The sequence below is a fragment of the Podospora bellae-mahoneyi genome, chromosome 7, assembly GCF_035222275.1.
Source record: "Podospora bellae-mahoneyi strain CBS 112042 chromosome 7, whole genome shotgun sequence".
Classification (NCBI taxonomy): domain Eukaryota; kingdom Fungi; phylum Ascomycota; class Sordariomycetes; order Sordariales; family Podosporaceae; genus Podospora; species Podospora bellae-mahoneyi.
Genome location: NC_085886.1, coordinates 3,643,776 through 3,668,129, shown reverse-complemented (window position 1 = coordinate 3,668,129; position 24,354 = coordinate 3,643,776). Strand labels below are relative to the sequence as shown.

At 49.9% G+C, this 24,354-nt stretch overlaps 10 protein-coding genes and 1 non-coding gene across 11 annotated transcripts; 7 read left to right on the top strand and 4 right to left on the bottom strand.

The window, feature by feature from the left end:
* Positions 1 to 1,212: 1,212 nt before the first annotated feature.
* QC761_700940 (uncharacterized protein) lies at positions 1,213 to 3,750 on the top strand (the record flags this gene model as incomplete). Its single annotated transcript, XM_062881689.1, has 3 exons — positions 1,213 to 1,594; positions 1,662 to 3,121; positions 3,640 to 3,750. 3 exons carry the CDS (start codon positions 1,213 to 1,215, stop codon positions 3,748 to 3,750), a joined length of 1,953 nt encoding a protein of 650 aa, XP_062728861.1.
* A 347-nt stretch (positions 3,751 to 4,097) lies between these two features.
* On the top strand, positions 4,098 to 5,645 carry QC761_700950 (uncharacterized protein). Its single transcript, XM_062881690.1, has 2 exons — positions 4,098 to 4,902; positions 4,959 to 5,645. The coding sequence occupies exons 1-2, from the start codon at positions 4,561 to 4,563 to the stop codon at positions 5,583 to 5,585; spliced, it is 969 nt and encodes a 322-aa protein (XP_062728860.1). The 5' UTR covers positions 4,098 to 4,560; the 3' UTR covers positions 5,586 to 5,645.
* Positions 5,646 to 5,737, bottom strand: QC761_0112890. Its single transcript has one exon. It is a non-coding gene; the product is annotated as a tRNA-Glu (tRNA).
* A 2,583-nt stretch (positions 5,738 to 8,320) lies between these two features.
* QC761_700960 (uncharacterized protein) lies at positions 8,321 to 8,809 on the top strand (the record flags this gene model as incomplete). The annotated part of the gene is made up of 1 exon (XM_062881691.1): positions 8,321 to 8,809. One exon carries the CDS (start codon positions 8,321 to 8,323, stop codon positions 8,807 to 8,809), a length of 489 nt encoding a protein of 162 aa, XP_062728859.1.
* Positions 8,810 to 9,449: 640 nt separating this feature from the next.
* Positions 9,450 to 9,686, top strand: QC761_0112870 (uncharacterized protein; the record flags this gene model as incomplete). The annotated part of the gene is made up of 1 exon (XM_062873243.1): positions 9,450 to 9,686. One exon carries the CDS (start codon positions 9,450 to 9,452, stop codon positions 9,684 to 9,686), a length of 237 nt encoding a protein of 78 aa, XP_062728858.1.
* Positions 9,687 to 12,055: 2,369 nt separating this feature from the next.
* Positions 12,056 to 13,647, top strand: QC761_700970 (uncharacterized protein). Its single transcript, XM_062881692.1, has 2 exons — positions 12,056 to 12,912; positions 12,971 to 13,647. Exons 1-2 carry the CDS (start codon positions 12,707 to 12,709, stop codon positions 13,431 to 13,433), a joined length of 669 nt encoding a protein of 222 aa, XP_062728857.1. The 5' UTR covers positions 12,056 to 12,706; the 3' UTR covers positions 13,434 to 13,647.
* A 170-nt stretch (positions 13,648 to 13,817) lies between these two features.
* QC761_700980 (uncharacterized protein) lies at positions 13,818 to 15,778 on the bottom strand (the record flags this gene model as incomplete). The annotated part of the gene is made up of 5 exons (XM_062881693.1): positions 13,818 to 14,082; positions 14,178 to 14,335; positions 14,403 to 15,089; positions 15,198 to 15,413; positions 15,461 to 15,778. 5 exons carry the CDS (start codon positions 15,776 to 15,778, stop codon positions 13,818 to 13,820), a joined length of 1,644 nt encoding a protein of 547 aa, XP_062728856.1.
* Positions 15,779 to 16,417: 639 nt separating this feature from the next.
* On the top strand, positions 16,418 to 19,856 carry QC761_0112840 (uncharacterized protein; the record flags this gene model as incomplete). The annotated part of the gene is made up of 3 exons (XM_062873242.1): positions 16,418 to 17,610; positions 18,813 to 19,034; positions 19,095 to 19,856. 3 exons carry the CDS (start codon positions 16,418 to 16,420, stop codon positions 19,645 to 19,647), a joined length of 1,968 nt encoding a protein of 655 aa, XP_062728855.1. The 3' UTR covers positions 19,648 to 19,856.
* Positions 19,857 to 20,755: 899 nt separating this feature from the next.
* Positions 20,756 to 22,051, bottom strand: QC761_701010 (uncharacterized protein). Its single transcript, XM_062881694.1, has 3 exons — positions 21,423 to 22,051; positions 21,127 to 21,362; positions 20,756 to 21,075 (listed from the first exon to the last, which is right to left on the bottom strand). The coding sequence occupies exons 1-3, from the start codon at positions 21,720 to 21,722 to the stop codon at positions 20,922 to 20,924; spliced, it is 690 nt and encodes a 229-aa protein (XP_062728854.1). The 5' UTR covers positions 21,723 to 22,051; the 3' UTR covers positions 20,756 to 20,921.
* Positions 22,052 to 22,054: 3 nt separating this feature from the next.
* QC761_701020 (uncharacterized protein) lies at positions 22,055 to 23,091 on the top strand. The gene is made up of 2 exons (XM_062881695.1): positions 22,055 to 22,286; positions 22,383 to 23,091. Exons 1-2 carry the CDS (start codon positions 22,196 to 22,198, stop codon positions 22,997 to 22,999), a joined length of 708 nt encoding a protein of 235 aa, XP_062728853.1. The 5' UTR covers positions 22,055 to 22,195; the 3' UTR covers positions 23,000 to 23,091.
* On the bottom strand, positions 23,020 to 23,841 carry QC761_701030 (uncharacterized protein). Its single transcript, XM_062881696.1, has 2 exons — positions 23,356 to 23,841; positions 23,020 to 23,285 (listed from the first exon to the last, which is right to left on the bottom strand). The coding sequence occupies exons 1-2, from the start codon at positions 23,647 to 23,649 to the stop codon at positions 23,109 to 23,111; spliced, it is 471 nt and encodes a 156-aa protein (XP_062728852.1). The 5' UTR covers positions 23,650 to 23,841; the 3' UTR covers positions 23,020 to 23,108.
* Positions 23,842 to 24,354: the final 513 nt, after the last annotated feature.

The following is a 24,354-nucleotide window of genomic DNA, read 5'->3' as shown; positions in this document are numbered from 1 at the left end:
TATGGATGGTGATGAGAAGCAGGTTCTGCCGACGGACACGAGGCAGCATTTGATCAACCCCTTCGCGTCCCTATCGAAGGTCTCCGTGCTCAAATAACTTGAGCGTATCGGCTATCCTGTTTTGAATTGTAGTGCCAGATGTAACAGGCGTGGGAAGATAGTAAATATGTTTTAAAAATGTTGATTATAGGTACCTTGAAAGATAGTGAGTAACGCCTCGACGTGAAGAAATTGATTAAGTAGAACCAATGTAATAAGAAAAGTCACCTGGTGCGCAAACACCACAGCCAGTCATTATGGCGCTCGAGCAAAAGGGAATCAGGGAGGATGTGGTAGAAGGTCGCCACATTCTCTTCTTTTCCTCGCTCCCCTTCGCCAACTAACACCACAGGACAGTTTGCACCAGTTCAGTTCTCACCTCAACCTTTGGACCACAGTCCTGATGCCGACTTAACCGTGTTCCACCCGTAACACCAGTGGACTTGGCTCAGCACTTGGCTCCCTTGGCTCTCGCTTGGCTTTCGATCAAAGAGCTTAAATCTTTATACCAAGCAGCAAAGCCAATCAAGATCCAAAACGTTAGAAACCAGCGCAACATCGCTCATCCCGATCCTGGGTCTCAAAAGGCCGCCACTTCAGGCTGCAGTCTTTCAAGCCTTTTGCCCCTGTCCGGAAAACCACAGCCTCCCAAAAGCAGCTCCATTACATTCGCCGAAAATAGAACTGCCGTGATCTCAACCCCATAGCCGCTCCACCAAGCAAGGCAGCGCGCTACCTTTATAGTTCTTACTCTACCACGAGGACAACTAAGGAATGGCAGTTCCAGAACCCACTATTAATGGCTGAAAAGGGTTTGACGGGACAGTGGATCAACAACGGGCACTTGCTCAGAAAGCGCTGGACAAAGGCCGATCCTTGCCAGTTTGCTGAAGATCCAACAGGGAGCCATGTCAAATAGGGGTAGCCCTTCTCATCGCATCAGTCCTCGGCGTCAGCTTCTCATCCGCTGGCGATGCTTGGCATCAGGCTGCTGACACCAGGATTCAAGGTCAAAATCCTTAAGGACCGCAACCATGATGATCGGGAACATTTCTCACCGTACCGAGCTCTTGCAGCCTTTAGCTTCTATTCCTTCTTGTCCAGAAGAAGTGGCACAGGTTACCACCCTACCTACCACACGACACACCACGGCAGAGACAATACGCGCACATCATGGCAAACGAACACCTCACAGTCGATCCGGACGAGGACAACGTGCCTCTGATGAAGAGTCCTGTTGTCCGCGTCAAGTCTTTTCCCAAGGAGAGCCCATCGCCAGCCGACGGTCAAGGGGGCAACCCCAATTTCGAAAGCCTCGGTTGGAGGGAGTCGGACGATGATCACCCAGAGTTTGAGAAGCACGCCGAAGCGACGAATATCGAGGTCTTTTACGACCTCTTTGTTGCTGCAATTCTGTGCGTCTTTGCAGAGGTGCAAGATGTGACCAACTTGCAACAGCTCAATAGCTTCATCGCTTACTTTGTACTGTTGTGGCTGGGCAGTTGGGCTTTATTGGGCCTCTTCGATGTTCGCTTCATAACGGATAGTATTTTTGGTAAGTCTTCCCTCCTGTCGGACTGGGCATTACTCATAGAGAGTATGACTAACCGTCAAGTTCACAGAACGATCCATACGAGCGGTGCATTTTGGTGTCATGGTTGGCTTCGCAGTTGTTGCACCAACGTGGTCCCTATACGAAAATAAATCCCAGACATACCGAACCCTCTCCCTTATCCTCATGGCGTCTCGGCTTGCCCTGGCCTCACAATACGGATCCATCATGTGGCACATTCGAAGATTTAGGAAAACCAGGCTACCCATGGGGATGATGGTGGCATTAAATCTTGTTTCTGCCATCATCTATCTCGGCGTTGCATTTGCCTTCAAGGACGGCACAGACAGCAAGCTATACGCCATTTGGTTCATCATGGTTGGCCTGGAGACCCTCATCACCATTGTCTTATCCCTTAAGTTTCAAGTTCTGAGCTTCTCAGGCACGCATATCGTCTCCCGCATGTCGCTTCTCAGCTACATTTTCATGGGCGAAGGGATCATCACCGTCCTGAGCGCCGTCACCAAGGTTGTGATCAATCACAATTCGTGGACAAGCGCGACAACAGGCAACGTGGCCGCGGGAATCTCCAACCTCTACCTCATTTATATGATCTACTTTGACTGGAGGAGGAACCTGAGGATGCCGCTTTATAGAGAGCTTCTCTGGTCATTCCTCCATTTCCCCTTCCACATCTTTTTAAAGCTTTTCATCCTCGGCTCATCGCAGTTTGTCATCTGGTGGAAAGTTATCGAAACTTATCTGGCTACCAACAAGATGTTCATGGCCGCCTTGAAGGCAGGGGATGACCCCGGCTTCAATGTCACCACATCATGGTTCGTCTCAACCATCAACGGAACTCTCAACGAGGTGTTTCAGCTCTACAGACCAAAATATGATGTAACCCCCCAATCAATCAGCGATGGGTTGGCATTGCTCATGGAAATCCCCGATGACTTCTGGGCCACAGTCCAGGATGTACCAGAAGAGGAATTCTTTAACAATGAAACAGTCAGCCACATCATCAACGCCTTGGCGCAATTGCTTACTGCTATGCAGAATTCACTCTTTGCAACATTCAATGTCAACGGGTACTCGGCGTTTGAAGGTAGCGACGAGGTTTTCAAAAACGCTGCGGAACTAGAGGAACGGGTTTCCGAGCTGAACTGGGGCAAGTTCAAGCTCGTTTTCACCTACGCCTACGTCGCCGCGGGGCTCACACTCATCACGATGAACCTCCTCTACATCGTCTCTCGCAACGGAGGCTGGACTCCCTTCAACTACGTCCGCAAAGGTCTCAACTTCCTCATTGGCGTCGGCCTTTGCTTGGTCACGTTGATAACCCTCAACACAGAGCAGGTCCTTCAACTCTGGGGGACACCCTGGCCGTTGCCGATTCTTGTCATTACCCTCTTTGTCGTTCTCATCCTCAACCATCTGCCTCAGCCACCACCGATTTTCTTCAATGGAGCCAACACAAAGCGCCTGGGTGGTGACAAGCGGAAGAAGCAGAAGACCGGGTGGGGTGTTGTCAGGCAGATGGGCTTCAGAACTGGAGCTGCGCCGGCTGAGAAGGATACCGGGTATCCAGGTGCTGGGTCTGCTCACCCACAGGAAGGGTATCAAGCGCCTGCGCCGGGGTACCAGCAGCAGGACTCACCGGTGGTTTCCGAGCAACAACGCCAATATGAGCAACAATATCTCCAACAGCAGCAGCAGCAGCAGCAACAAGTATATTCTCAACAACAGCCACAGTATCAAGAGGTAGATATTGCAGGATATCCAGAGGGGCAGCAGTATCATCAAGGATATCAGCAGCATCACCAACAGCAGCATGGTCAAGGATATGGACAGGCTCCATATCAGCAGGGCTATTGAGTCGGCCTTCTGTTGCACCAAAAATCAGTGTGGGATGATTTGTTTTTTTTTAGCGGGAGTCTCAAAATGGTTATTTTGTAAATATCGTCGTAGTTGGTGTAATTGTTAATGTCAGTGTCATCATTCAATGGAATCATCGGGGTTCATTGGGGTTTTATCTTGTTCGGTAGACTGCAGTGCAAAAGCTACGGGAAGACCCTCGTCTCCTTCAGCGGTGTATGTGCGAGTTCATCATGAATGGTCTGAATATGAAGCTCGAGCTTACATCCGTGGACGTTTAAATGCCATGGTGTATCTAATCTGTGTCAAGACACAGATCATCGTCTCTTCTTGTGCAGTGAGCGGTCCGGGAACTGTCAGCGTCATGGGATGTTGCTTTCCCCATATTCCCGAATTGCCGACTTCCATGGTTCTCCACCCCCGCAAGCTTTCGATCGATGTTTGGGGAGTTGGCTTCTCATCCCGCAAAACCCACCCACGGCGCACACCAATAGCATGCCGTAGGTGGTCCCCCCACTTTCTCCTCTTGGGTCGTCCCTTTTGTGATATCCCCATCAAAACAAGGGCATTGATGCTCCAAAAGCATCAAGACAAGGCAGCTGCTCGAACAAGAGACAAAGAGATGAAGACGATTTTGACTTTCAGCCTCCGCGGAAATAGCCTATCCCAACCGGCTGCCGGCGGCCGAGGCACGAGGCGTCAAAAGGCTTGGGCTCTATCCACCCGGCCGCTATCCCTCTTTGGGAGTTTCCCTTAGCAAATCTGACGTAAACGCCGAGAGAGAGCCACGAAAGCAGTTGACGGTTGGCTCGCTTTGGAGCAAAACATTTAGTCACAGGTTGACCCTTCCTGCCCTTTTCGAAGCCTGGGAGCTCGCTCGTGGCACCATGGCTTTGTATGGCAACATACCGCTTAATAAAGATGAATTCTTCGTCAGCCATGCGTCCGTCCAGGGTTTTGCCCGCTCTTTCCATTGTGTGACTGGTGTTGCTCCTGTCTCACGTCTTAAAACTCCACGAGCACTCCAGATGCCATGAAAAGAATATCAGATCGACCTTTTCACCATCCAGATCACTGACATCGCAGCCAAGATGTCCTTCACCCGCTCACCCTCCAACACGCACGTAACCCGAAAACCACCCACCGAGAAGCCAAGGTCGTCATGGTCAACACTCCACTTCGATGTTGACGCCCACGTCAACCCGTTCTTTCCTTGCTCATTCCTGCCCCGCTTTCCCCGGGCCGTGGCGCACTTCCTCGGGTACCGCACCCCTCATCCTCCAGCGGTGCATCCGAAGCCACCACTGGGCAATATTCCCATGATATTCTGGGCCGTGGTGGGGATATTCAGCAGCTTGGCCTTGATCGGGGCGGTAGGGCAGGAAATTCCGGCGTTTGGGGAGAAGGGGGTGCCGGTTATCATTGGCAGTTTTGTATGTTGTGTTCCGGCTCTTGTTTCTCTCGAATGTGTTTGCTGATATCAACATAGGGTGCTGCCGCCGTGTTGGACTTTTACGCAATCGAGTCCCCGCTTGCCCAGCCCCGCAACGCCATCCTCGGGCAGATATTAGCCAGTATCACGGGGATTATCGTCTGTAAACTGTTCGCCTTGCTGGGGCCGGAGGAGTTTGAGCGTGTTCGATGGCTTGGAGGGGCGCTGTCATGCGGTCTCGCCACGGCGGTTATGGCCCTGACGGGAACGGTGCACCCGCCTGCTGGAGCCACGGCTCTGATGGCAGTGGTGGATGATGATGTGAGCAGGCTGGGGTGGTATGTGTTGGTGCCTGTCTCACTGGGGTGTGGCCTAATGCTGATAGTGGCTCTGCTTGTTAACAACATTCAGCGGAGGTTCCCATTCTACTGGTGGTCACCTAGTGAGACGGGGTTGTTCTGGAACCAAGCGGCGAGACGGGAGCAACAGAGACAAAAAGAAGAGGAAAGCAGGCCAAGGCTGGAAAAACCTGGGGCATCGGCCACCAGCAGCACTGATTCTGAAAGCGGGATGGGGGAGGATGCCGAGGTGGTTATCAAACGTGGGGAGGTCATAATACCCGAGGGGATCGAATTGCGGCCTGAGGAGGTGCTGTGGTTGGAGACCATCAGTCAACGGTTATGAGGAGAGAAGGAAGAAATAATACGAAAAATAGACTTGACATGAACCAAAAAGAAGTTGATACTCGGATACCGGGAGTCGAACCCGGGGCTGTTGAGAGAACAGACACTTCTGAGAAGTGAGAGTCAACGATGTTACCGCTACACCATACCCGATGAGGATGGTTCCGACTGGATTGATGTGGTGGTGGGGTGGAATTAGGGTTTGTATTTGGCGACGTGCTAAGCTTTTGTGTGGTGGAGTTAACGGTGGAGTTCTCTGCGAAGATTCGTGGCCGGCCGCAAACATCTTCTCGTTTTCATGCTCCAATGACAATGCAGGATGCCGTCAAAGTGGTAGGGTTGCGATAGATCTACGTGGACACATATTGTGGAAATACATTGGAACATCTGAACTGACATAGAAGAAAAGAGGATGTTACGATAGAGTATGGCTCATGGTGAGAGTCCATGGCAACAATGACCAAACCGACCTCCTTGCTGGCGACTTTTTTTGACCTGTCAGCAATGCTCCGAACACCGCGGTCGACCTTTCGACCACAAAAGGCCAGCTTCAGTCAAAGCATTGGTTCAAAGCTGGCTCGACATGAGCTACCCGGGAGTTGAAGTCATATCAAGCATGGAGACCGTCTTGTATGACGAACCCCTGTACAGAACCTCTGAAAGGGACACTGGTTGAAGGCTACTTCTGACAATTGGTTCAGTGCAGCTAAAGAGTACACAACAAGATGTCTCAATGTAAACACAAGATACCGTGAATACAAGCTTGAATTGCATACTGCGGAACTGTCTATCTACACCAGCCAGTTCCTCCGTATATATAGACCTAATGCCAAGCCTTGGATCATAACTGACTCTCGAGGATCATGAATGATTCCTGGGAATCATTCATGATTCCTTATACCTTGGATGATCCACTTCCTATTGGTCCATCCTTCTCTCCTATAATTGGTTCTGCTAGCGATTGACTGTGCGTCTTGTGCCCCGCACGCGGTCTGTCCTGCCTGTTAGCTTAACTGAGACAGGGATTAGAATATAGTAAAAACTAAAATGAATATATTTTAAATTTTATTAAAACTTTTAAAGCCGTTATAGATATAAGTATCATCGTATTAAAAATATCGATAATCAAATTTAAGTAATATACCTAGAAATAAAAGGTCGAAGAATAAGTAAAGCGTTAAAAAAATAGTCTCCTAAAGCGAAATTAAAGTCTTCATTTTCAATAACCTAAGGGGTATAAAGTAATAAAATAATTTTTTACGAATATATAATATAATATTAACAATAATATAATAAATAGCGATGAAAAAAACAAACTAAGGTAAGTAATTATAATATAGTAAATGTAAATACGTGAATAGTTTTAATATTTTCATTTATTTCAAAATTATGTATGATAAAGGTTATATATTAAAGCTTAAATAGTAGTTTCACTTAATTCATAATCTTTAATAATCTTGGAGTAAATAATAAAGAAAATAGCACATTAAGAAATATAAAAGGGTCCCTCGGACGTATGACGAACCCCTATCCAGAACCTCTGAAAGGGATACCGGTTGAAGGCTGCTTCTGAATAATCCTGGTTCGGTACAGCTAAACAGTGTACGACAAGATGTCTCAATGTAAACACTAGATACCGTGAATACAAGCTTGAATTGCATACTGCGGAACTGTCTATCTACACCAGGCAGTTCCTCCGTATATATGGACCTTGTGCCAAGCCATATTTACTTCTTGCTCAGTGCCCTTGGCACACTGATCATGACTGCTCAGTTTGCTCAGTGCCCTGATCAGACTGAGCACTCTGCTTAGTCTGCTCAGTGCCCTTGGCGTACTGATCAGTCGTCCCTTGCTGTGATTGGCTATTCTCGTACGTTCTTCCGATTGGCCCCTATTCCCGTGGCCCCACAACCCGTCCTGTACCAGGGTTGTGACAGGACGCGTATTTATCTACTACCTAGTGGCCCTTGCTCTGTGGCCTTAAGCTACTACCAAGAGCCTGCATAACGTTACACCCAGTTGGCTAATACCAATTCTTTGATAACCGCGTGGTACTTGATTGCCTGCTTTACTTTTAACCACTGGCTCACGACGTGCAGTTAGATAGCAGTTTGGCTGTGGTGCCACCGGTTGGTCAGTTAACGTGACAGCCTAATAGTTATCTTCTGAGGCTCAATTCATAATATAATATAGGTTGACTTACTTTTATATACCAACTATGTTGTGGCTCGGGCTGTAACATGCTTGCCCGAGGATCTCTCATAACCCTGGTCAGGTTCAGCTCCCTGCCGTCGTCCGAATGAACTTGGAACAGTGTGATAAGGTGCGTGACGTGCGTCGTGTGCCTTCATGGTGACTTTCCACCTATGAAAAGTCCGCAAAAAGAAAAGAAACATGACCGTACATTGTGGGGCCTTTCGGATCCTCTCAACTATTTCCCCCGTGAATGCCCCACGGTCCGGATCTCTCTCTCTCTCTCTTTCCTTTCAAGTTCCCCAAAACACTTCCCCAACCAAGACTTTCGGAAGTCACCCACCAGACCTCGCTCAACTCACAATGTCCTCCTGCACCACTTGCAGCAAGTCAGCCTCCGAGGTCCCCCTGAAGCGGTGTGCCAAGTGTACACTCACCGAATATTATTCCCGCGAGCGCCAAAAACAGGACTGAAAAGCTCACAAAAAGATCTGCGGCAAGCCAGGCCAGCCCGGGGCCGAAGGACGCCCCTTTGCCAACAGCATGCATTCCCAGCCTCACATGGAGGGTAACAACTCCTTCGGCCAACTCAACCAAGGTTCCTGGCTACATGGCCGCCAGGAAAAAGAAATCTACAAACTACTCGTCGATGTATACCGCCTCCGCGCAGATGACCAATCCAAATTTGAAGGAGACGCCGATGAGGATGGCCTCTACGGTGGCGCCAGGAACTCCATCGAACCTTTTCGCCGTTTCCTAAAGAACGTTGAGAGCAAGTCTGAATTGCTGCCGGCGTGGTGGAATGAGGAGAAGGCCAAGGCATGCATTGAGTTGGGATCCTCGGGTGGATGGTCCAGCCTGCGTTCGGCCGTCGAGAAATCAGATATTATCGACCATGATGGCGACAGGTTTCTTCCTATGCAGATGCGTATGTTCTGCGAGTCTGTGTATGGGCACGCGCCCGGAGTGGCGAGCGGGGCTGGTGCGAGGATCCAGCAACTGATGATGGCAGGTGGAAGCATGATGATGTAAGGCTGTATCTTGAACCCCGAGTAGGTCCGAGAGCTACCAGCGCCGACCCTGTGGGGGACTAGGGGTTAAGTTCGACGGTTACAGTAGCAAGTCATGGTACTCTTGCCGACATCTTGGTCAGAAATATGTCTTGAGAGAGGCCTGTTCAGTGTACGTAATGCGGAAGCGCTATTGCCGGGCTACAGACAGTGCGGTGGATCTGGAAGACAAGAGAAGGTCGCTTGAGGTACGGTGCTTTACCATAGAAAGAAGAGTTAGGCGAAAATATCATGGCGCTCTGCGGACGAAGTAGGATCGCGGTCCCAAACTCCAGCCGAAAGTGACATCGCCAAGCCACCAAAGACACCCAAGCCAGCTACTTGGGACGTTGTAACTCTACACCATCTCATCGTACTCCGATTCGGCTCGATTTCCGTGGCATGTACTCAGATCATGGCCTGATAATACCCTCTTCCGAGCTCGGCAAGCCCAATGCTGCCCGTGGGGTTACAGGATAGGGAACACTTGCGATCTTCCTGCGTACATCAAGATAAATAGGTAGGCATCTTCCCTGTGACCCATCCTGTCCTACAAACCCAGTATCTCCAGATACAGCACAGGTGCAACATCCTACCTTAGTCTACGCCTCGACTATTCGAACATGAAGACCACCACCCTCTACCTTATCCTCACCGCTGTTGCCGGCGTCCTTGCCGCCCCTTATTCCGAGATAGAGGCAGCCCAGCTTGAGACCAGAGCTACCTGCAAAAGCCCAAGTATTTGCTCTGTGTTTTGGTCAGGCAGATGCGAGGCATGGTGTGAAGACAAGCTCTTCTCCCACATGACCGGGGACGGCTGCAAAGGCCTTGGTGCGAAGAAATGCTGCTGCAGAAAATGAATGCCCAACTATGGTCGATAAGGTATGTCAATCCTCGTGGTGAGCTGCTTCACAAGGACACCACTAATCCCAACCATCAGCAGAAATACTGCTCGTCCCAATCATATAGACACTAGCTCTGCTCAGCGGTGACACAATGCAACCCATTGGATTGGCGTTAATGTGAGGAGGCTGAATAGGTAGACAGACAGCAATGTAAATAGAACCTCTCGCAGAAAGATGTTTTCGAATTTGGAGTATTGTCTTTATATATGCCAAACATCGCTAGCCTTTCTGGAAACATGTCGTTAATCTAGAGTCGATGCACATGGTAGGCACCCCACAAAAACCGTCAAGCCACAAATCACACCATCACCAGAGATTAGGTCGCCTATTGGCCAGGGTCTGTAATATAAGTAGGGATCTTGTACCACTGTTGAGATGATCGAATTGAACCAGTAGGATCCTGACTACAACCGGATACCTGAGTAGGTTGTTGGGACCTGGTTTTGAGTCAGCTTGGGGGAGGTACCCATAGCTGTGGTGGCCATTGGAGTGCAACATCGGTAGGAACGTTATATATCAGTCCGGGAGATGGCATGGCAGCCTGTACCGAGACGATGACGTCTGCTCTGTAGTGGAAATTGGTACTTGGTCATCCATGTGCGTGTTTGTGTAGGATTAGCGGCTACTACACACCCACAGTCTATTTGATATCAGGGCTTTGAAGGCGTGGGACCAGTGTCTATGTCAGAAAGTCGTTTCAAGATTCAAGTGAGTGAATAGGCAGCATGGTGATGAGAATGGCTGTGAAATGGCGTATGTGGCTAGGTGAAGAAAGTCTTGTCATCAGTGAAGGTGGGAATCCGTGAGTAATTACCGATGAGCTTCAAGTCGATTCAGGGTCATACATAATGAATAGATCTAGTAGACTCTGTGTCAGCTTCAAAGGTCAATTGGGCCTGTCAGCTAGCCACACAGCGTCCATATTGGACTCAATACAGCCACCATTGGAAGTTGGCTAGAACTTTGCATCTGGTGAGACTGGGCCGGTGTGGCACTGTGGCAGCGGCAAAGCTAAGGTAATCCTCTGGCCGTCGTGACTGGAACAGGATCCATGTTACCGGAACATCTGATGCCCTTTCGCAGGAGCGTTCATAAATTCCATCTGCTTTGCAACTTGAACGCAAAGGCTGTCGTCAGTCCCGATGAATTTCCTTCTTACGCAGACTGTACAGGTTGATATTCTATCCCTCATCAAAGGGTACAGCGGGATGAAATGGTGCTCTGCAAGTCTGGCAAGTGTATGATACCCGTTGGGTGCCGTGCGTCCTCTCTCGCAGCATTTCCTAATCACGGCCGAGTCGGATGAGGATCCCATCGAAATCTCTGCTCGATATTGGTATCCTGCAGATATAGCTCTGCAGCCAAATATGCAACTGCACTGTGACTACAACCTGAGAAGTCCAACTCTACCGCAGGCGGGGTGGTCTGACAATAGAGACTGGGTGTCAAGTCATGTAGTACTCAGTGGAGATCATTTGTTCAGCTTTTGCGTCCAGACCGTTTATTTTGCTTGGCCTACCTCCCCGGGGTGTTATTCAAGAACCGTCACCTTCCCGCTTAGGTTTTCTTAGTTACTCGGGTAGCATTCATGCCCCTGGCAAGCTGTCGTCTAGGCCATCAGCCTCTTCAGGGGGCGGCAAGACCTGGCAGAACAACCCCACAGAATAGGGAACCAGGGGCCCATTGAGACATGCATGGACGGAGATCAGATCGTGTGTAATAAAAAAGAAACGGGTAATAGGTAAAACCCCCGACGGTTTGGCATCGGCCATGTCACGCCTGCAGGCGTTGACCGCTGAATGGCGCGGAAAACAATCCCGCAACCGCGGTTCACATATTGCAGCTACAAAGGATGTGTGTGCATGGGGGAGCCTCACATCACAATCGATCTGCATCAGGGTCTCATCGCATCCACCTAACGTGACACCGACGCTACTCTCTCTTGTCTATCTTTGGAGGCGAACCCGTTGACCGAAGCAACTTCTAGACACTGTTCAAAGAGTCCTGGCTCCAACAATTTCTGGGCTATGTTGTGCAACAGTGAATGCAGCACGCCCCCTTCTGGCCACGCTTACTTTACTGTTTTTTTCCTGCTGGCGGAACTTGTCCGGTCAAAGAACTTGGGCAAGTGGCTGACACTCTATTGAATTATATTCCCTGCCGGCGCCCGGCGTGAGTCCATCTTCGCAACTCGGCGTTTGTTGTGGAAAATCGGTGAGCGTAAGAAGCAGAAAAGTACCTACTAACTAGGTACAGGGGGGTAATCCGAGGGCTGGCATATGCAGCTTTCTGCTTTAGACCCTTGCAAGCTCAGGGACCTCGGGGAACGGAACGATCCGCATCCCTCGCCGTTGAAGATCTGGTTTTCCAGGTATGTAATGACTGAGCGCCAGCCTTGAGTGCAATGAAGGATTATACAAAACTATGGGCACACTTCTATCAAGAACCGCAGTCAATTATCTACGTCGGTAGGTACCTTGCCTAGTTACCTTCATGTCACGATTTTCCCATCAGCATTGGTTACACAATCTCAAAGGTCTTGGCGATGTCTTGACGAGACATGAGGCTATTTCGATCCACGGATCGTACGAAGGATTCAGGGGTCCACTTGCATGTATATTTCTTTTGGGCTGCATGTGATATTGTCTTTTCTGCATGCCAGACATTTTGTCGTTAGCCGGGCGTTCGAGGCTCGTCGAGATGCGATCAGGCAGGTGCACTCCGTGTTTACCTTCTTGGGAGAGTACCAATGCAGAGTGGTATCGAGTCAATGGTGTTGGGGACACAGAAGATAGGCCAGACGGGACGCATTCAGTCAACAATATATCCACAACCATGAAGAAGCAAAGAGGGTGATGCCTCGAAGTCTATAAGTAAGACGACCACCCTCGATGTTGTCGTTCTGATCTCTCCCCCCATCATCAGTCACCACATCCTCTACAATCTCAACCAAAGATTTTTTCCAACCGATCAAGATGTACTCCGTTCTCGCTCTTGCCGCCCTCGTCCGCGCCGTCGTCGGGCAAACTTTCTACGGCTGCTATACGGAAATTCCCACTCGGGCTTTGACCGGCGCGAGCACCGCGGACTTCGAGGCGATGACCGTGGAGGCTTGCGAGACATACTGCACCGATCCCACCCGTAACTTCACCCTCTGGGGACTAGAATATGGAGGCGAGTGGTAAGTCAAAGAAGCTCTCCCCGTTTCCGTATCATTCGGTATCTAACAAGTCTCACAGCTACTGTGGCAACTCTCTTGACACAGGTTCCTTCCCTACCTTCCCGGAAGATTGCTCCATGCAATGCACTGGAGACGCCGGTCAGACATGCGGAGGTCCAAACCGCATCTCTCTCTGGGGCAGTTCTGAGGAGGCCCCTCCACATACGCCTTATCCTCACCCTGAGGTCTCCGCCCCAGTGTACCAAGGATGCTTTAGCGAGCTCCCCGCCCCCGATCGGGCTCTTGTTGGAGGTTTTGGCTTCTCCCCTGCGGCCATGACAATCGAACGCTGTGCGGATTACTGTCTCAACTCTGGATTTGTCTTCTTTGGACTGCAATACATGGCTGAATGCTTTTGTGGCCATGAGCTAGATGCTTTGAGCGTCCAACTCGAAGACACGGATTGTGATTTGGCCTGCACTGGTGCTCCCACCGAGACTTGCGGTGGTTCAAGCAAACTCAGCGTTTATCAGTGGATTTAAGGCGAGGGATGAATGGAGATGGGTGAGAGAAACCGGTGTTTGTTTCACGAAGTCTGGCTGTAGTCCTTTAATTTGACAAGAGTCTACTTGTCGGTTGAGAAGGATAGTGTTTTTGGCCATGAATATACAAGTACCTGAGAATGTTACTACCCCATCAAGGTCCCTCGCGGTGACCGTGTCCTTCTGTGTTGGCCGGCCTCTCGGCGGCACTTAGGTAGGAGTCCTCGTCCTGGTTGATAAGATAATGTAACCAATCTGACCCAATGGAATGATACCAGGATCTAGCAACTCTCTGACCCCGATCGCAGAGCAAAGGCCACCCAGATATCTTACCTAGATACCCAGGCACCTTGATGTGGGATCCCGATAAACTCAAGTCCACGATCACCGTCTTTCCGCCGCCGAAAAAACTCTCAATAATTCATATGCGGATCCAGGTGAGATCTCAGTGCCATCGTAACAAGCGATAGCTCTGAAACCCGGTGTGGTCTCCTTTACCGGGACATGGCTGACAAGGTCAAATGAGAGCTCTGTATGACTGAGCCAGGCCAAGGTGAACCGTCCCTGCCAGACATCCTCAACCCAATGGGGGTCAGTATTCTCCCAATCCAGTGCGCTGGTCATCTGTGCTACTCCACAGAACCGCCGACTGGTGCAGTGTGTGTCAGCTTCATGTCTTGATAAAATACCTTGCCTACCTCCACCAGTATTAGGTAATTTGAATCATGTGAAACGATTACTTACCTACCAATCACGGAGAAGAATAGAACCACATGGCCTGCGGATGTCCGGTATCCTTTGTCAAGGATCTTGTTGACACGCTGACTAGAAGTCCACACGCTCTGAGCAGCGCTTGTCTCAATATCTGTGGCGTTATCGGAGCGTAGAACATAAAACCGAGTCTAAGGTGAAGAAGGACGCCGTTAAATCGTGCCATTGGCTGGCCAATGGACAAGGAGAGAGACAAACCTTCTCGAACTCAATAGTATGGAACTTGGGAGATAGAAGAATAATATCAAGCCAGAGGTACTTGAACTTCGTCAGGAGCGCGTCGCTGTATGTCTTCGATCCTTTGCTCGGCCAAGTTCTACTGCCGATTGTCGCCCACGGATTCTTTGTGGAAGGCTGTAGTGAATCAGATGGAGCGGAGTCCTCGTCTGAGTCTGCTTCCGAGTCCGGGATCTCTCTTACTGGAGAAGGTTCAGTTGCTACGGTGGCCTGCATTAACCAAGGGTGGGCGAGGGCAGCAGCAGCAGTCGGCCGAAGTATTGGATCCGCTGCAAGAAGGGCCGCGATAAAGTCCTGGCAATCGTCTGTCAGAACCTCACCTTGACCACGGGTAAATTCAAGAGCCCGTTGTCCAAAGACATATTTGGCGTAGTCGCCCGGCAAAGGAAAGATATTGCGCCCAAGCAGCAAGGTCATTGCAATTACACCAACGGCCCAAATATCGACCGACATAGTGTATGCAATCGTAGTATTGTTGGTTCCGGTGTTGTTGGCATAGTAACCCAATACCTCGGGTGCCATATATCCCAAGGTCCCGAAGATTCGCATGGTGTGAAAGCGTGTTACACCCTGCATAGCTTGCTTGCTGATTCCAAAGTCGGCGATTTTGACGTGCCACATCGGGGATGTTGAGGCAATGAGTATATTCTGGGTATGACGATGTGAGCTAGGTATTTACAGGCAATAACGACTGACTGTATTGGGACACATGTGACATGGTCGAGGACATGAAGAACACGTAGTATCACCACTTACCCCTGGCTTCAAGTCCCGATGCGCAAACCCAGCATCGTGCATGTGTCGCACACCTTGAATCAGCTGCCACACGATCAGGCTTGTGTCAGATTCGGAAAGCGGAGGCGAGGACCTTCTGAATCTCTCTAGGTCACCGGATGGAAGATATTCCATGGCCAGAAACACAGATTCTTGGTTTTCGAACCACCCAAAGGTGCGCACAAAGAAAGGGTCATACTAGCAAGTTGCTGAATGTTAACTTTCATTGGATATTTCCACCACACGTGCTTGCATACCTCTGGCTGTGAGAACTTCACCACTGCTTCCAACTCGGCTCTATAATTCCACTGTCCTTGGTCTGGGTTTTGAGGAACCTTTCTCATTTGTTTCACGGCTCGTACCATTGGACCCTGATATTTCTCTCCACTGGAGTGAACTCGACGCTCCTCTTTTCGCACCACGCCAGATCCTCCATAGCCAATTTCTTCTCTCAGATCCCAGATTTCATTAATAGTTTCAAGATGGTGGACAACAAATGTCGGGAGGTAAAACTCTGTCACCAGCCGAGAGGAATTAACCAACTCGGATATACCTTCAGCCATGGTCACAGCATCCAAACTACCTCATATATGGGTAAGTCAGGCTCTAAGTGATACGACAGTGAGGAACGATGGCAGTATTTAACATCCATATTCATGCCTTGGATTTGAGCGCGTTTTTAGTTTTCAGCGCGACCCCTGTCTTCAGCGCGCGTCCAGAAACGAGCTATGGCGCTGTGGCTTGCTTGGCCACATGCAAGCGGCGGCCAGGCAGCGGTCAGCCGACCCCTGAATACGTCGTGGACAAAAGAAATGGAATCTGTACTTTGGATGAGGATTTGAAGATAGTTCACAGACTTTTGAACGTAGTTAATAGGTCTTTAAAGATACCTACTCACCTAGATACCATGGCAAGTGATATGCCTGCAAGGGCAGTCCACATACCCTTTCAGCTCCTTTAAAGGTGCTTGATATAGTATATTACAACAGCTGTTGAAGACATCCATGGTGTTTCTGGTTAGCATCTTTCGGAATAGCTCCATTGTCTATTATTTTGTCTACGACGCCTTTCCCCGAGCTGCGCCACGCCAAAACCAGCCGACGCAGACCGCATTTTTTCATCACCACCTTACCATCTGATACAACATACCTTACAACAACCTCACAAATCGCGTCACCTGGTCCACAGAACTGCAAAGAACCATGTCCGCAGAACTCGCTCTCGCAGTTGTCAGCGTCGTCGACATTTGCATCAAGCTTGCCAACAAGACCTTGCGCATCTGCCAAGCTTTCAGGACTGCGAAGAAAGATCTCTGTGATCAGGTGCTTTTACTCGAAACAATTTGGACGAAACTTGAGATACAGCTCGTTTTCCTCCGCGGGATCAAAGATCATCTGACTGAAGAACTTGCACAATGTCATTTTGATCTTCTCCAAAGACTACACGGAACTCTGCTACAGGCGGTATCTCAGCTCGAAGCAGCGGCTTCATCGATAGTCGCCTCCACAAGTACTGGACAGGGACATGTGCTGACCAGAATGCTTCAGCTTGACAGGTGGAGATATGCTGTGGCCAAAAGAGGGTTGGATGCGTTGATGACGGAGTTACAGTGCTGGCAAAGTCTGTTCGATCCATCGTGGTATACGATTATGCTCATCGGCGGCAAGGTCTTGGACCCGGCACTGCAGCAGTTAGGACAAGATAGATCCCGACAGCTACCACACAAACAATCTCCCGCAAGCCCTCTGGATCACATGTTTGCGTTAAGAAAGGCCATCGATTACACGATCAACACCGATATCAGAAGCGCGAATAGCATCGTCATGGATGAGACAGGATGGGACTTTACCACAGCAACCAGCATTCCTTTTTCAAGCGTCAACGTTGTGGCCCGACCGAAATCTCAAAGTCTGTATGTCATGGAAGGCCTTGGTACTGCCCCAAATACCAACACAAACACTACATCGGATGCCTATCAACTATGCAGGAGACTCCAGAGCGTTGACCCAAGCATATTTGGCCTTCTACGCTGCAAGGGTCTCTTAGAGATTATTGACGACAACAAGACCTTTCCCCCCGGCCCCCAGATTGTGTATCATACTCCGGCCCAGGCAGACCCTCTCAAGCCGCCTACAACCCTTCGCAGTCTCTTACTTGAGCAAAGACCTGTTTGTCTCAGTTCGGTCATCGTACTGGCAAAACAGCTTGTTCGTTCTGTCAGCTTCGTGCACACCTGCGACTTGGTACACAAGAATATTCGTCCGGACAATATTCTGCTGTTCCCAACAGCTCTTGCTTCTCTGCGACCTCTGGAACTGGGTCAGGCTTTTCTTGTCGGCTTCTCGCAATTTCGAAGCATCAACATGGAGACGAACCGCCTCGGCGACACAGCCTGGTATCGGAACCTTTACCGGCATCCAGCACGACAGGGACTTTGCATTTTGGAGAGATATGTTATGCAGCACGATATATATAGCCTGGGTGTGTGCCTTCTTGAGATTGGATTATGGCGGTCTTTGGTCTGGTACCCGTCCACCAGTAGCTCGACCTCGTCAACCTTATCATCACCCCAATTACGCTAATTCGTCATCATCGGTCCCAACTCCTGTTCCTGGATATTCACTGCAGCTGAGAAAGCATCTGAGCAATCGGGACTTTGAACATGCCCATTTACCAGGATCCACGTCATGGATCAAAGAGGATCTTGTCTTGCTGGCAAAACAGACCCTCCCGCAGCGCATGGGGCGGTTGTATACAGAGATTGTGGTGGATTGTCTTACCTGTTTGGATGATGGCAATAATGAGTTCGGCAGCTCGGACGTCACACATAACAAACAGGATCTGATCGTGGTCGGGATAAAGTTCGTTGAGAGGATTCTAGGGAAGATCGAGGGAATCACGATGTAGATATACACGCCATGGACGAAATGGTCAATTCTATGGGGTAGTAGAATGGGTGATACATTCAGCCTCCACTAGGTTCTCTAGGTGGACAATAGACTAGTTACCTGCTATAGCTTGAGGTTAGGTATATTAACTAGGTAGGTAGGTAGGTATCTTGTGCCACGTTAGCCACCTACTTACCTAGGTACCTATCCCTGAAGAATCTTTGGCTTATATTGGGGGCGTGGTACAGACAGTTTTGCAATGCGTACATTCTCGTCCATGACGTGTGGCAAGGGGTGCGACGGTTCCTTGCCCTTTGTAAAGGTTTGGTACTTGGGGCGTGGACTCCGCCTGCCAGCTACCTCGTTTGTGCATACACTACTATAATAAGCTCATGTCAGTCAGGACGATCGGTTGATTCCTGCGCCTCACTCAGTGCATGATCATCTGTCATTGGTAGACATCGTCCACCTACTTGAAGCCGGAGCATCTCGGTCTCCCCATTGAGGGCAGCAAATTGATTTTAACCGGTCTTAGACACTATATTTCCCTTGGCACCCAATCAACAGTTCTTGGAATAGGATGCTTCTGAGGTAAGCGCCAAAGTCACATTCTCTTCTTCCTTAAAGAGAAGCTACTTTCCTGTCGCATTTGTGCTTGATGTTGACCTTGATCTCCGTGTCGACAACCATTCTATCTGACACTGTCCAGGTCAGTTCACAGGGAGCCCAAAATGGTCAAACCTCATACACTCGTCATAGGGGCATTCGCACTTTTTGGCAGTGTCAAAGCCGTTACTGTCGGCTCAACCAAGCATGACCCAAAGCCCGGCCCAGCATGTCTCTCTCCAAAAGCCGTCCAGAGCGCAAGCTTGTATACCGGATTGGAGGAAGGAACAACGGGAATTCGACCAGGCTTGTCAAAATCGGACACGTAAGACGACACTCCTGGTCCAATGTTTACTCTTGATGCAAGGCTAACGGATCCCTGCAGAAATCCGAGCAACTTTATCAACTTCTGCGTTGGTCAAACTCTCACCAATGGCCGTCAGAATTCGGCTGGATCCTGCAATGGCATACCCATGGGGAAGATACCGGCCTCGTCTAACATGATCACGTCCATCATCACCCATCCGCAACCGGGTGACATTATCCCTGCGCAAAAGACGTTCAATGTCACGATCCAAACCCGCCATTTGAGGGCTGGATTTCTCGTGAATCCCAGCGTTGCATATTACACTGCCCCTCAAGACCTCGATGAGAACGGCGATATCATTGGGCACTGTCACATCACCATTCAGAACATTGGAAGTCTCCGTTCTGTCAACCCTCCCGACCCGACTAAATTTGCCTACTTTAAGGGTGTGGATGATGAAGGCAATGGGAAGGGCGGTTTGCAGGCTGAGGTAACGGGTGGTTTGCTGGAGGGCGTGTACCGCGTATGCACCATCATATCTGCTAGGAACCATCAGCCAGTGGTCATGCCTATTGCGCAGCGGGGATCGCAGGATGACTGCACCAAGTTTGTTGTTCAGAAGGCCGAATAGGCTAGACGAAACGAATGGGAGAGGGGTCTGGTACCTTTCTCACCCTGGGAACCTACTAGACAGCCATGTCGCGGAGACATAATAGACACTATCACTTTGAGATGAGGGCCATTGAAGATCACCAGCAAGCCTTGAAAGATAGTTGATACGCATTAGAAGATACTTGATACATCGATAAAGAAAGTCAAAAGGTCTTTAAAAGTACTTTAAAGAGGTATCAATGATAGTCGAGGACGGGTCTGTCATCTTTTCCTGCCTTGATTTCACCCTAAAGAGAAGTCCCCATTATTCTGTCCACAGCGTGAGAGAATCGCGAGGTTGAAACCCGAGAGTTCGAGGAGAATCCCAGTTCAACTTTCTATCTGGTATTTCTTTGTTGACCACGTCGAACATTGTTTGAACAGTGTCAAAAGGGAAGGAACAAAGACATCCCAACTGGTCTGTTCTGTTCGAAATCAATCTAGAAATACAATGGCATTGTCATACAACAAGGCATCGCGCCCTTGGAGCCATTAAATAAAACCGCGCCTTAGCTCTGAGTTGTATCAGCGTGAACATCTGCCTCGTCTTCTTTCCACTCTAACACTAGATATACCTAGACAGGAAACCTTCAACAAAAAGCTCACCAAAGATGTCTCCTTACTCTAACACCAAAGTCCCGGCTTACTGGCAGCTCTTGATGAGCGAGCTCAACATCCCCAATCCAGCCGCAGCAGCCCTTGCCGTCTCCTGCTTTGCTGACTACGCCTCCGAGCTTCTCGCTCACCAAGCCCCCAACCTACTTGACCCACATTTCCCTGACATTCAGCTTAGAATTAACCTGGCGCTTAGCAATGGAGGTGTGGGTTTCTCTTGGACTGACTTGGGCCGGCCCCTAAATCCAGCAGATTCCGCTGCCATCTTCGTGATTAGAGTTGTGCAACATGCTGCTGGGACTTGTGCTTTCGAGAACTCCCAAGAGCTCTTGAATGATGAGTGCATCTTGAAAGAGGCGCATGTCATCCTATGTAAGTTGCAGAGCATCTGGAGAGGCAGCGATTCCTGGGTGGAGGGTAATAGACTGGAGCCGCTCAGGGCGGCGCTGCTTAAAGCCATGGAAAGCTTGAGATAATGGGCACACATCTGTGTTGAGATGGTATGTAGGTACCTAGGTGAGTCAAAAAGTACTATTTAAATCAAGAAATGTTGAACCTCCCCTCATATCCAAACTTCTGTGCTATATTTGTGCTTATATCATGTATAACTGCTTGTCAATAGCATCATCTGGCTCATGATCAAACACCAGCAGCTGCAATTTTGGGCTCCCCTCCCTTTGATGAAACTTCCTTGTCACCTTGAGGGCGAGACTTTACTGTTGTGCTTTTGGGCCTAGTACAAACAATGCAGCACCCAACACAGGCCCCAAAGCAAGACAGAATGTGCAGAATGCTATGTTGCTCGTCAGTGATTGCATCAAAAAGAATCGACAAGGAATCATACCCAACAGCCAGAGACAGCTGCTCAAGAGTCATTCTCTCCGCCCTGTAGCCCACTCTGTCGTAATAATCACTTCCTCCGTAACCATATCCTGCTACTGCGACACTCAAGAAGGCAACGATACCAAGAATGCCGGGTATCAAGTCCAAAAAGCCAGCAATCCCAGCCCCGCTGGCGTCGTATCTATCGATGAAACAAGCAATGACACATGAGAGATTGACGGCGACACCAACTGCAAACTTGTTTTGCCTGACGCGTTAGCATTGAGACCTTATCATCTACTCAAGGTCGCCACCTACAGCTGCAAAACTTGTACCAAAGTCCTTCACGCCGCCCTCGAAAGGTGAGTCGGGTCGATTGACAAGCTCATGTACGTAGGCGGTGTATCCTATGGCTGCGAGCTCGAAGACCAACAATATTCCTCGGGAGAAGAGACTCCAGATGCGGTGATAGGGAGCGCGATCCGGATTTGTGGCTCTGTTTTCTTTTCTGATCTGTGCAGAGGTGCGCGGTTCGGTGAAAACGTCTGTTTTTGCGACCGCCACCGATGGTGCTGTTTCGGGGGGTGTCTCGACCGTTGCTGGTGATGGCTCTGCCATGGCGGCGCGTGTATGTGATGAAGTTTGTTGTAAAGCGACATTGATGAAATGGATATGGACTGCAACTGTCTGGGCGAGCAATTGGCATTAATTTGAGTTGTACTCTCATGCGACGAGGTGTGGCGAAGCTCCAGAATACGAACTCGGTATCTATATAGCAGGGTATCATCGCTTGTTTGATAGCGCGGATGGTTGGTTTGTAGGATTCGAGATGTCACCCAACGCGGCTGGTAATAATAGTCGGCGGACACCGAGAAAGAAAAGACCTGAGAGATGAAAGAAGTAACTTAAGGCAAGCAACCCCTTACTTAATATGTCGACATTTTGAACCTGCCCGTCTTCAAGAAATTGTGTTGTCATCATGTCTGCCTCAGGGATGTCTACCAGGACCCTAACCCTACAAATGCCGACCCCTGCGAACCGCACAAAACTGTGATGGGTGACGACATCAGGTGACTACGCGTCACGTCCAGATGGATCTGTTTCACGAGTCGCTTGTCGGGAGCGCGTCATCGGAGGCGCCACGATGCCCTAGTTGGCGTTGCTGCCTGAGGACTTGGAGGGGTAATCGCAAGCCACAAGACAGGAAGAAGTCGCTCCGGCTTCTTTGTCCATGATGTTTAATATGTGCCATCTTGCCCGACCTGTTGTTTGCCCGAGGATGGTCTCTCCTTCCTTCTTGGCCGCCTACCCGGACCTCTAGGCTCGAGCCGTTCAACAAGCCTCTCTGTCTCTTCCATACCTCGTTACTTGTCTGCATAATGTCGCTCACCACTCACGCTGACAACCTCACCCTCACCACTGTCCTCTGGTTCGACACTCAAGCTGAAGAAGCAGCCAAATTCTACACGTCCGTGTTTCCCAACTCCAAGATCCTACACAGCCAGCGCTATTCAGAGGCCGGCCAGGAAGTTCATGGACAGGAACCCGGTTCCATCCTCTTTGTCGAGTTTGACCTTGACGGTCACCGCTTCTCAGGTCTGAATGGCGGGCGTCACGTCAGCTTCAATCACGCCGTGTCCTTCATGATTGACTGTGCCGATCAGAAAGAAGTCGACTATTACTGGGGAAAGCTGAGTGAGGGGGGAGATGTCACAAAGCAAGAGTGCGGGTGGCTGGCTGACAAGTTTGGCGTGTCGTGGCAGGTTGTGCCCAAGAGGCTCAAGGAGATGCTAGTCAGCGAGGATGTGGCGGCAGCTGGACGAGCATCAGTGGCTATGATGGGGATGAAGAAGCTCGATATTGAGGGACTGGAAAAGGCGTTCAAGGGCGAATAGTCAGTCAGCGGTCCTATCACGAGCCTTTTTGACATGTGGTAGCGATTGCGTTCGTCCGGACTGAACGTGGTCTATCTCTAATTACACTCAACAACACCACACAACCTCTTCAGAGTGCCTTCCAGCCTAGCCACACCGCTTTTCCTCCCTCGTTTCCTGTCGAAAAGTGAATTTCGACTGCCTCCTCTTTCGCATCGGGCGGGCTGTTCCCGGACCCTTCCATCAGTCCATAGGCCCCATACCGCACGACTTCTCTTCCACTAACCGGCCCTTCAGTACCCCATGTCTGTTGGTTATATTGTTAGCTTTCTTGCTCCTTCCAGGTCGCCAGCCACCAAGAGGCAGCGGTCACGTACGCCAAAGATCCCACTCTGGATTCCACACTTGAATGTGACCCCATCAATGCCGCAGCTACCTCCCCCCGTTGATGAGAGACGGAATTCATTGTTACTTCCCACGCGCTGAGCGTTGAACTCGTCACAGAGCGACTCAACCGTGGTCCATTTTCCTTTTGAGGTCAAACAACCAAGATCTTGATTGTTTTCGCGGACATCGAGGGTGCGAATTTGGCCAGGCCCGCTGAAGTCTTCAGCTAGTGCCCAGGAAAATACGATAGAGGCCAAAAGAGGTGTAACAATGGTGAGATGCATTTTGGCTTGCGATTCTTGTCTTCATTTGAATGAGTTATATGTAGCTCAGGACAGGAGTTGGCTCGAATGTTCATCGCCATAAATAGGTAGCTAGGACATTCCCACTCTTCTTCAGGCCCCAGTCTTCACATCGCATTTCCCTGTTATCCGCCTGTCTGCTACATGTTGAGGTCCGTCGAAAGAATCCCGTCATAGCAAAAGACGAAACAGAACGGAGGGCCGTTGATCGCCCCGAATCATTACCCTCCATGACACTCCAACGTCACCCACGATGCAGCTTTCCGGTCCTCGTCTTCAGCCCCCATCCAAAAAACATCATCGGCCGGCACCTGACCCGTGTGGCTGCCAGTTTCGGTAGCTATCCGTGCCTCTCCCATCTTGGCGGCACAGGAGGTCAACCAATGGCTGTTGTTGGCTGCCCACCCCGGAGGCCCGGCAGTCTGTTTTTGCTGCCCTGGAATGGCATCTGTCAGACCCCCCCCCCCAAAAAAAAAACATGAAATCGACGAGGCGGACCAACGGGATTTTCATATGCAAGGTCTATTGGCCACCTACATGCTATCTCGGTCTTGTGGAAATCTAGTTGTTTCCTGGATTTTTTAGGCGTTCAGCATCTGATTATTGGCTTGGCTATGTCAAAATACAAGAGAGGACCAAATACCTGAGGTGTTTTGCGCTTGCTGGAGATGTATTCAACTTCTTAAC